Source organism: Curcuma longa, unplaced genomic scaffold, assembly GCF_044706935.1.
Source record: "Curcuma longa cultivar G26 ecotype Majalengka, Jawa Barat unplaced genomic scaffold, ITB_CL_G26_1.1 contig_27857, whole genome shotgun sequence".
NCBI classification, from domain to species: domain Eukaryota; kingdom Viridiplantae; phylum Streptophyta; class Magnoliopsida; order Zingiberales; family Zingiberaceae; genus Curcuma; species Curcuma longa.
In genome coordinates, this window is record NW_027433544.1 from 6,199 (window position 1) to 18,089 (window position 11,891).

Here is an 11,891-nt window from a genome sequence, read left to right on the forward strand (position 1 = left end):
TACCTTAATTCGTACTGAAGACCTACCTTCTATTCTTCTTCTTCCACAAGATTTGAATTTCATGGACGACTCAGAGCCGATGACAATTTGACTATATTCAGGTCATATTTATTTTTGGTCAACGTCATTTAAGTTTAATTTAGTAGATGTTGATGATTTTGATGTAACTAAAGCAACATATTTTCTTGATTGTCGAATTCATTAGGTTTAAGAATTCATGTTAGAAAACGAATTCCTTCACAATATATATAATATCTGTTGAACACTATCCTTCCTACCAATCCATCAGATTATGATCAAATTCGTCGATTGCACAAATATCATATTGTACAGAAGATGATCTATGTCAATCTCGAAGGGCTGGAAACTACTGCTGGTGTTATACTTGTGAAAATTTGCGACGATCACTCGAAACGCATGCTTTGTTGTCTACTTCCTTGCATTCGAGTACAGATTCATCATCCAACTCTCGCTTCAGTACAGAAAACAGAAAAACAAAACAAGTTAAACTATTTCATCGAAACAAATGACCAGCAGTTGTACGGAGTATTTGAAATATTAATTTTTTATTGAAACTTATTTATACCCTATTTATATTATATTATCCACACTCCATTTAACTCTTAACTGGATTGTGAATTGATCAAGAATTTGACGAACCATATATCTAATGCTAAAATTAATCATGATTTGTGGATGTTTAATACAATCTTCAAAAACTATTTTACATTCACCAACCAAATAAAAAACAGTGCTCTGTTAAAAGTACGGTGTTAGTTTCTAAATCCCTACAATGCTATCAAATGTCATGGAGTTAACAATCACAATCATCTGTTTCCGACGAATTTGATCGAATTCTTGAGGCATTTTTGTTGCTTGGCATGGAGCAGTTTACTCGAAGAACAAGACTAGCAGATGGATCCATGATAGTTACTGATTAGACTAAATGGTCGTCTTGAGGTGGTACACTTCTCTGGAGCTCGGTTGCAGTTGAAGAAAAACCCGATTCGGCAAATCGAGACCGGCATGGATCAGAAACAAAAGCTTCTGGTGGAGAAAAGGGTGGTCGCATAGGGGGGCAGTAGAGAGGCTGTAGCGTGCGTTTCCTATCGGGAGACTCTCGCAAGGAAATTCGACAGACGGGGCATGTCGAATGTTGCTTGAGCCATATATCTATGCAAATAACATGGAAATTGTGGCCGCAGAAAGGGAGAATGCGCAAGACATCCTTCTCTTGGTAATCGGCAAGACACACTGTGCACCTACAAAAAGCAGTAAGATGAGTTAGGCATCTCAGATATGCCCATTCCAAATTCGAATGAAAGTTAAACTATACATGGAAACAAAAGACAACCGACAAATTATTCAAGAAAAAAGATGAGTTCATGCAAGTGAATAGCCCAAGTTGGCATAATGACTATACAGAATGTGAGAATGTGCTGCATTATCCTGGTCACAATTTAGAGAAGTAATGATGGAGGGGTTATTAAGAGATAATAGGTGACTGGTTGAGAGACCAGACACTGAAAGAGGGAATGAATCTGAGAAAAAGTAGACTGCATCCAAATTAACTGTCAACAGACTCATCCTTCTATAGGACTTAACTGTCAAGGCTAAATGCTCAAACCACATACTAAAAGTTGTGAATTGATTGAGGTTTAAATCTTGAACCAAACTAGAATTTCAGTCCTTAATGGCTCGAGATTTGCTGCCTGAGCTGAGAATCAGTGTCGGAGGTGTGCCAAAGCAACAAACGAAACTAAGAGACAGGTGTAAGAGAGGAGAAAGACACATAGAAGATCTGTTATATGCACCAAAAGAAGAAGCCGCCTTAAAAAGGACTTCAAGGTTGCCTCGGGCGACAATAGAGGTGAGAAGAATCTTCAGAATCAGTCGCAAAGTGGTCGCATACATCTCAGGAGCTTGCAGAGTGGTGGCATGTATCTCGAAAGCTTGCGCAATCGCGCCGAAGTAAATCTCACAATTTCTTCGCCGATCAGAACTGCCTTGAGCAAAGTTGTCGGTGTTGCTAGAAGTATTATTATGATGCAGAAGCTTCAGCACCATCTCAGGAGTCTTGTGAAGTCACAGTTACAAGGTGTCATTGAGTGAGATTTTCATCATCTTAAGCATGTTCTGCGTCTTGGTTGACCGGCAAAATGAGAAGATTTGGTTGTGTCAACTGACACACAAAGAAATTTTAATAAAAAATACCTAATAGGCACACCTCCCTAAAGTAAAAACCCAAAAATGCCCTCTTATTTCATCCGGATATCATCTAATCGTCCAAAATAGCCAATCAATGGACTGCACTTGACTGCTCAAACTGGACCTATATATATCTATCAAGATGAAGTGGTCATTTCACAATGACGGATCAACACTAAAAACATTTGCATTTGATCTATGGATATCTATCAATGTGAAATGTCTATTTCATTATGATGGATAACAGTATTCAAAATAAGTAAAGGGTATATATGAGTTCATAGGGCCTCCGAGAGCACATTAACAGTATCGCCATTTTAACCTATGAATGTCCATTAAAGATGAAATTATCATTTCACCTTGATGGGCATTCATGAGTTGAAATGCAAATTTGAACTCATCATTATGCTCCCGGAGCTCTTTGGAACTCATTCATGCTCTCACACTTTAATTTTAACCATTGTATGTTCATCAAGGTGAAATGACCATTTCACTTTGTAGACATACACATGTTAAAATGCAAATTTGAGACCACCACTGTGCTCTCGTAGATTATAGAAAATCATACATGCTTCCACACTAGCATTTTAATAATTTAGGTCTATCAAGGTAAAATAATCATTTTACCTAAATGGCCTTTCAAAATATACGTAAAACCAAGCATGCATTTTGACCATTGCAAATGTGGTCATTTTACCTTGATGGACATTCACAGGTTAAAATGTAAATGTGAAACATCAATGTTCTTTTGTAGGTCTCAAGATTTCATGCATCCCTGACACTTCCATTTAAATATTGATCAAGGTGAAGTGATCATTTCACCTAGATTGACATCTACAAGTTAAAAGGCAAATGTAAGACCACCAGTGTGCTCTTGGAGGTTGTAGAAATTATACAAGCCCTCAAACTTACATTTTGAGAAGTTCTTGTCTATCAAGGTTAAATGGTCATTTCACCTTGACGAATCTACATAGGTCTAATCTGAGTAGACAGATCTAGTCTGAGCAATCATGTATAATCGGTTGATGAATTAATCCAGTCAACTAAATGGTGCCTGGTAAAATATGGGAGAATATTTCATGATTTTTCACTCCAGGAAGATGAGTCTGTTAAGCATTTGTGAAATTAAGTGTGTCCAATGGCCAATATCCCAATTTTTTTAATATATTTGTTTGAAAAATTCACCTAAACTTAGAGGACTCTTGAAGAACCTTATGTATCCAAAAAGTAACTTAAACTGTAACAAAATTTTAACTTAAAAAAAAAGTGATCCATAGCCGACCCCACCTAGTGGGAGAAGACTTGGTTGTTGTTGTTGTAAAATAAAAGTGATCCATCAAATGTGCATCTAGATGCATTACAAAAGAAACTAAAAATTCTCACAATGTCATAGATTGGAGTTAGTAAAGATGATTATAGGATTCCATTAGTAATGCAAAGTATACAAAAGTTTAAGAAGAATAAAAATTCGTAAATATAATGATCAGGAAAGATGAAAACAATATTCTAGGCACAAAATGAGATGGAGGGGAAAATGCTACAAGTTTTAATGTTTAGTAAATTAAACATGAAAATAGAATGTGTATCATGATGTATAAAGATTATAACAATAATAAACTAACTTGGTAAAGTAGGAAAATTTTTATTTTGCCGCCCAAAGCTCACCTCCAGAGTTCTAAAATCAATAGACCCAAAAGTTTCCATACTCTTGTCATTTCACCCCAAAACCATGGCATATCCACCACATCATTATTCTATTAGATAAATTAACAATGTTAATGGTTAAGGGGCGAAGTTACAAGTTTGAAAACTCTGTGATATTTTAAGAATTTTTGGAGGGACTAGTTTGAAAATGACATATTTCAAGGGCAAAATCAAAATTTTCCACTAAAATATGTATGATGAAAGAGATTTTAGATGATATATAAATGTTTTCTTCCCTGAAATATGATTGATTGATCAAATCAAAAGGAAATTTTAAGAACTATAAGAAATTATTTATGGAACAACTAGAAACACTAATAAGGAGATTTGAATGATCATGTAACGAGAGTATATGGGGGGAAGAAGTTGAAGTAGAAAAATCAGTTGCAAAGTCATGTTTGAGAAATGCTTAACTAGTCAATACCAACTAATGAAGCTAGAATAGGTCTAAAAAATCATAATAAGAAAAATATTTCTAGTTCTATTGAATTGGATTGATGAATTCTAAGGATAATAATGTAAAATTTTTCAATATAATATAGAAAAAAAAACTTTGCGACGATAACAATGATATTATGAGAAATACCATGACAAATAAGATTAGGAATGTGCAATTCTTCCAAAATTGTAACATATAGAGAGAGTCGGCAGGCAGAAGAGAACAAAGCTAGTAGCTTCATATCCTAAAGATAGATATAGTTGTAAACTACAGTGAATTTGAATTGATATAAGATACCTAGAATTGACCAAAGATCATCTGAGTGAGTACACAAAATTATATAACATAGTATTTTTTGTAGAAAATATAACATTGATTAAGATATTATTAATAGGATAAAAAGTGAGTGGTTAAAATGAATATAATTTTCTAGTATCTTGTGTGATACTTTTGTGTCCCTTCTACTAAAAATTATTTTCAACATTGTGGTAAGACTAGCCATATTTTATGGGTTAGATTATTGCATAATAAGAAAGAACACACATGAAAGTTAATATAGCAACATTGATTAAGATATTATTAATAGGATAAAAAGTGAGTGGTTAAAAGGAATATAATTTTCTAGAATCTTGTGTGATACTTTTGTGTCCCTTGTACTAAAGAAATTATTTTCAACAATGCAGTAAGACCAGCCATATTTTATGGGCTAGAGTACTGCATAATTAGGAAAGAACACACACAAAAGTTAGTGTAGCAGAAACTATGATGCTAACATGAATTTGCTGGAAACCAAAAATAAGAAATAAAAAATATCATTTGAGAGAAGTTGAGTAGTAGTTCTTGACAGTGGGAGAAATCCTTTAACAAGGCATGGAGATGTTCGAATGGTATAATTAAATCGGATCAATTACAGTTGGTGTGAGGGATAAACAAAAACCAAAGAAAACTTACTTAAAACAACTAAGTGTGACTAAAAATATTTTAAATTAACAGCAATACAACCTATATAAAGTTAAATGGAGGGTATGATTCCTAAAGGAAATAGCCATTCCCAGTAGTTGGGAGTGGGCTCATGGTTTATTTGTTGTTGCCACCACCAGATTAGATAACCAATCATGTATTTAACCATCTTATTGAGAGGCATATCTTAGGAACAATAAGAATTAGGGAAAAGTAGAAGTAGATAGCAAGATGCAACCTTGCCAGCATCAGTTTCCTGGAAAGACAAGCTAATATGCAAATGATCCAACAAAATCAAGCTAATAAACTCAATAATTTCGCACAGCAAGCAGATAAACACCACCACTCCATCAAAAATATGTAGAGGTATTAAAATAACGTGTTAAAATAGGATATATATAATAAAAGAAACTAATTGTTAGAGAATAAAGTGATGAATAAACGGCCTAAACAATAACCACATCAAAAATGCTTAAACCAGTTTACATTTGTTGTTCAAATGTTTTACTTGAAGAAAGAGCATACCTTTCATGACAAGTAAATAAAGTAAATAATAATACAACAATGAAGGTACTAACAGATAATAGAGAAGAGACTTAACTTTGATATCAACTAATCATATAAGTTCGTATTTTTCAAAAAAAAAAGATACAAAGAAAAGTAATAGATTAACCAGTAGTGCAACATCACAATATACTCGTGTTGATTATTCAATTCTAAACACTTGTCATTAAAAAATCTAAAAAAAATTCAGTTCATCCTTAATCCTTATCTTAAGTTTCAAAACCCAATATATATCATGATAGCATCGTAAAAGAGATTCAACATTTCTTCTGCTTTTCTCTCAAATCATTCTGCATAGTAAAGTGGCAACAAAAGGTTTTCTTATGCTGGTTCAGAGAATCATTTTCCCATGTTGAAGTATGCATAAAACAGGTGGGATTACATAGGAGCATATTTTGTATGATAATAGAATCTTGTAAATATGAATACAGAAATCAACAGTGCAGCTGAGTTCAAAACAAGAATATAAGATGGAGGCATAACTTGTAATACATCTAAAATAATGATGTAATGCTATCTGCACAAAAAATGTAAAAGAAGGTATGATTGTCAAAGTTAAAACTAGACCTGAAACTGGCAAACAAAAACATAAGATTATGAAAGATTTCATAGATAACTTTAGAAGTAGTGCATAAGAAGAAATTTCATGCTTCATAAGAAAGATTGGAATTGCACAGATTTCAATCACACAATATAAGCGCATAAAAGCAAGAGTTTTGCTTAGCTGTCAAGAGTCAAGATTCACAAATCATAGAGTACACTAAAAGCCAAAGGGTTTAGGAACAACCACAAAGGCGAGAAAATCTTTTATACAAATTATTGACACTGTCAACCATGCATTGAATATGAACATGACAAAAATGAAAGCTCACTGTGTTTCTTGTCCGCATGGAAGGGGCATATCCCCAAATTTTTTTGTAGGGAAGCTAGAGACTGTAATCGGTTCCAATCCATGAATCCCACGTTGTATCTGTTTCAGGAAGGAAAAAAGTAAGAAATTAATAGATAACCATCTATGTTCAAATATCACAGTTTCCAGTGTCAAAGAGTGTCATCAAGACGAAATTCCAAGACTACAGCAATCAACCTCTTTCAGATAAGGGAACTCAATTAATAGGGAAAAGAAAGCAGTGAAAATAGAGACACATAAACTGGTAGTTGACTGTGTGCCTCTAGATTGTCTCAAAACGAATAACAAAAATAAAAATGGGTAACCAAAAAAGTCAAACTTGATAAAATGCACCAAAACAAGTCAATTAAAGCAACCTGTCCAATATTAACATCCTTCCTTTATCTTCAACAATTCTATGTTCTATACTTGGTACTCGCAATCAAACAAGGCCCATATGGGGAAAGAAAACTCTCCTTCCCTCTCCTTCGGACTATTTTGCCTTTCTATCTGCCTTGAGTTACTATCATTGCAAGAATCTAGGAAAAAGTGGACACAAAGACAACCCATTGCAAGAATGTGATGTCAAATGCTAAAAGGACAGAAAACGAATAGCAGAATGGCAGCCAAATTCGCTGACTTATAGTCATGTACAGTCTATAGGGAAAAAAAAACTTCTTTGATACAAACCCGAAAGCACCCCCACTTATTGCTATCATTCTAAACCCCAATCGGTCCTTAATTACTCAAAACCACTATTCCCGTCTATGGAACAGGAAAGGCAAATAGATGAAGGAATAAACTCACAGAATAAGAACCGGAAATGCCAAGGTCGGATCTGACGGCGTCATCAGGAAGCGACGTTCTCGATCTCCTGAGGTGGATTCTCGCGCAGATGAGCCGCGTGCACACGAAAACTATGAACATGATACTCACTGCGAATCCGATCACTGTCATCACCAGGTTAAGCCCCGGAGAGACCATGATTCCTCCCTTCCCCCCAATCCCGCTACTCTCCTCTCCTCCGATCACTGAGAAGGCATGCCGATAAAGGCGCTTCCTTCTCCTCGGAATCTACCGCGATTCCTCGAGGTCACTCCGCAAGGAGACGTTGCAAATCGCTGGAGCCAGAAGAGAGGAGCAGGGGAGGGACTCCGGTGGCATTCTCCGGAGGGCAGAACGGCGGAGAGGAGTGCGCCGGCCCCCGCTTATCAAAAACAGTAAAAAATGAAGTTAGGACTCCTTCCACTGATGCTACTAGTAAATTCTTTCTATTTATCTCTCCCACCATTCATAAATACCCCTATTTTTTAATTTTTATGATTTATTTCCCCGGAATGTTATTTAATGTTTCCTTTTTTTCCCCTTAAATAAGAGCCTTATCAACTTATTCAAAATTATTTAAACTTTATCAAAATTATTTTAAAATAATAATAAATAACTTTTATACATAATAACAACTACGAATAACTTTTATACATTATAATAGCTAATCATAACTACTAAATAATATTAAAAATAAGAAATCAAGTAATTGTTATATGTTGTAGCAACTAGAGATAGCTACTATAACACTATCTGATATGAAATATTTTAAAGATAAAACATCTCATAGAGGGCTCTTTTAATTTTAATTTATTTAAAAATGTTCTTTTCATGATTTATATAATTTGGGGCATCCTAATTTTTGTAAAAAAAAAATCAATTCATCAATTTCTTAATTTGATATAAATAATTACAACTAAAAATATAGTCTGACTAATTCAAATTGAAGTAAATCAAAACCAACGAAAAATTTTCAACTTGGCTTACTTATTAAATCGATGACTCAAACCGTACCAAACCCTAATTAATAGAAAACTTATTCGTCAACTTTGTTACTCGTGTTGCATTAAATTTAAGGACGAGTGGTCCTAGTAATTAAGGATCTAACTCACAACAAAATATTCTCATCCTTATCCATTGAAATTATTCATCATAAAAGGGAAAATATATATATTTATTTAACGCTCATTTCATACATTTTCTTATTAAAAAATGCCTAAAATGAAATAATGCTTCGACAGATTGCCTGCCATCGCATGTTGCATTTTCATAATCGCGTAATATTTTAAGGAAAAGATTCCTTCTGTGGAATGTTTTTTATATTTTGTTGTCGTTAATGGAATGCCTTTTTAAATGATGATACCTTCGTTGACGGCCCTTTTGGTAATTATAAAAAATGGCTCTTAGATGATTGGGATCGACCAGTCGTAGCCGTTGTGATGGCAATTATGTCATATTATATATATAGTGATTATTGTTCCCTTTTGGAAGTAGTTAATTTTTTTAATAATATAAATAATTTTGTTAAAAGCCTCCGTGTCCGGCTTTTATATTTATTTATTTTATGAAAAATAACGCATTGGGAGATTCTCGATCAAAAAACTTGATAATTTTATTTAAAATAGAATTGTTAATTTTCTTTCTAAATTTTTATTTGATCTTTTTCACAGTGCATATTAATGAACAATATCCTATTTGTTGGTGTTGGAGGAGGAAGGATATTATTCTTTAAACCCCAGGTGTTCAATTGACTCCTAAATTATTTGAATATTTTAGTCATTCGAGGCTTCCATCCCATCCAAAGATCCTCACTACAACTGGCACATACCCTTCTAAGCTTATACTAAGCTCAAGATTGAGTTTATCCATCAAATTTGAATTGGTTTGAGTTAAATTTTAATATTTGATCAATATATTCATTGATTGGGCGAGATGTCGAGTATATCAAATTTAACTGGATATTTGACAATTGATTAATATGTTTGACGGTTGATATTGGCAATATTTGACATGCTCTAGATCAATAGGACGGGACTACGTACCCCGCCCCGAACTAGCTCAGCCATCTTGCTGAGTCGCCATTTGTCTAGGTCACACTTGCCTAAGCTGTCGAACTAATGTAGCCGACTTGAGCCAAGCTTGTTCGACTTTCGAACTTGTTGATATGTCGACCAACCGACCTAACAACTTGTCGAGCTGGTCAAATATCTCGACTTGTCAAACTGCTTGAGCACTAGAGTACCTGTGGACTCGGGAGCACTCTAGGCACTCGAGTCTGAGTGCCTTGTTTGTTGGGTCGCTTGGAAGTCGAGGACTCGGGAGCACAAGCTTGAGTACGTGTGAGTCTTTACGTAGACTGAGACTTGTAGTAATAAACAGTTATAAAGGAGGTGTGTCTCTTGGACTCCTCTCCGTGATGTGTATCCCTTGGACTCCTCTCCATGAGGTGCATTCCCATCGACCTCTAGGACCTCTCTAGGAGGCCCTCAATGGGGGCATTGACCTCAAGGAGTTTTTCCAACGGCTGAGTCAATTCCCTCGTGCTCCTCCCTTGAGTGGTGCAATGTCGCCTCCATCTTAATCAACTCATCCTTTATCTCGGTCCCCATGACTGCGATGTTGGCCTTGTGAATGCAACCAACCCCAACCTCCACCGATCTATTTGCTAGACTGACAACGATTTATTTATTGGATTTGTTATGCCCTGGGAGTGTAATTCTCGTACACTAGGAGGCACCCCCACTTGATGATAGTATAATAAAAAAGACCTAAAAACTATATAATCAGAATAACTAAGAAATTCATCAAATTTATTTATTTATAGTATTTTTGTTATATACAGGAAAAATTATATCAGTAAAATAGCATATAAAACAAAACGAAAACACAATGAAATAAAAATAAACCAAACCAGGAATTAATCAGTCGAGATCTTTAAGCAACTCTATGTAAAGTTGAAATCAACTATAATATCAAAAGTGTTGGAATTGGACGATTAGTCATCCAAGTCAACTGTAGGGCTCTTGCAAGTGGGATAACTTCCCAAGACTACATATGAGCATGCGAGTTATTATCCCTGACATGAATAAGCAAGAGTGGGTAGTTTTTGGAGGAAATTTTTTCCTTCTCTTCTGACATTATATATACATCCAGAGGAGGAGTATAATAAAGATATAAAAATAGAGAATGTTCGAGATGAGAATTTTAGCTCGTGAAAAAAGAGTTGATTCATTGTATTCATCCTTGAGATGCTAGGCACAAACAACAAGAAGGGACATCACTCTTTGTGAGTTTTACCTTTTTTCTTTTTGTGTTCCAGAGAGCAACTGATCAATTTTTTTTCAACATTTGTATCAAGCATGGTTGAATGCATGATTCTTGTTTGATAGACCATGTTTTAATGTTTGGCATATTCGTTTGTGAATGATATGCATTTTTTTTTTCATATACGAGTGTTTTGTTCATGATGATTGCAAGGTTCAAATTCTGTATTATTGTTAGAATCAGACCTTGAGAAATCTAATGAAGATTCCTTATAACATGTATTAGAAATCTAGAATGTTTCATTGCAAATTGATGCTCGGTTGATGAATTAAAATTCATCAAAGTTTTGATGAAGTGGATCAAACTTGGTAATTTAGGAGCCCATATTTTTTGTCTAGTAGTCGTTTTGAAAAATGGTTTGATACTATGTGCAGTGCTATAAATTCCCTTTCCAATGATATATCATTTGTAGAAAATCAATGAACAATGACCAAGTTGTGTGGTCTCGAAGTATACTTGTAGCCTCCGAGGCATAGCTGAGTTGGTTACGACGTAGCAGACTTGTAGAAGAGGACAAGAGTTTGAATCCTGACGAAGTTAGGTAATACCCTTTCGCGTCGTGACCAATTACAGTTTCTCGATTTACCTCCTCATAAATAGTCGTGAGGCCGATTGTGTGGGGCTGCTTGACGGATTCCACCTTTTTGCAGAAGAAGTATACTTGTAAATCTGTTCGAAAGATCAAAAATAGAGGAGGGATGGAGGTTGAAGACGAAGTGTCTTCACCAGTCATGGCGCATGAAGTCAATCGACGATGTGTGTGAGTGTGTGAAGGTCATGAGTCGGGTTAGATTATTATTTTTTATTGATTTTTCAAGTATTTTTAATTTTTTTTGAATTGTTTAGGTATTTCAAATTTAATTTTCTTTGTGAAAATTAAGTTTAAATAAGGAAAAAAATATTTTTTTCTCGAGCTTGAAAATTTTGTAAAAAAATTTCTACGCCTACTGATTGCTTGTGTGTTCTTGTGTGTTGGTT

The 11,891-nt window shown here is 34.7% G+C and overlaps 1 protein-coding gene across 1 annotated transcript; it reads right to left on the bottom strand.

Annotated features, from left to right (window-relative positions):
* Positions 1-670: 670 nt before the first annotated feature.
* Positions 671-7,996, bottom strand: LOC141819123 (RING-H2 finger protein ATL38-like). The gene is made up of 3 exons (XM_074706484.1): positions 7,572-7,996; positions 6,748-6,845; positions 671-1,262 (listed from the first exon to the last, which is right to left on the bottom strand). Exons 1-3 carry the CDS (start codon positions 7,746-7,748, stop codon positions 938-940), a joined length of 600 nt encoding a protein of 199 aa, XP_074562585.1. The 5' UTR covers positions 7,749-7,996; the 3' UTR covers positions 671-937.
* Positions 7,997-11,891: the final 3,895 nt, after the last annotated feature.

What these genes read in the sequence shown, in the direction of transcription:
- LOC141819123 (XM_074706484.1), bottom strand. Translation starts at nt 7,748, where the DNA reads ATGGTCTCTCCGGGGCTTAACCTGGTGATGACAGTGATCGGATTCGCA. An exon ending in GCATTTCCGGTTCTTATTCT is followed by an intron (nt 6,846 to 7,571) that starts GTGAGTTTATTC and finishes TTCCTGAAACAG; the next exon opens with ATACAACGTGGGATTCATGG. An exon ending in CCATGCGGACAAGAAACACA is followed by an intron (nt 1,263 to 6,747) that starts GTGAGCTTTCAT and finishes TGCTTTTTGTAG; the next exon opens with GTGCACAGTGTGTCTTGCCG.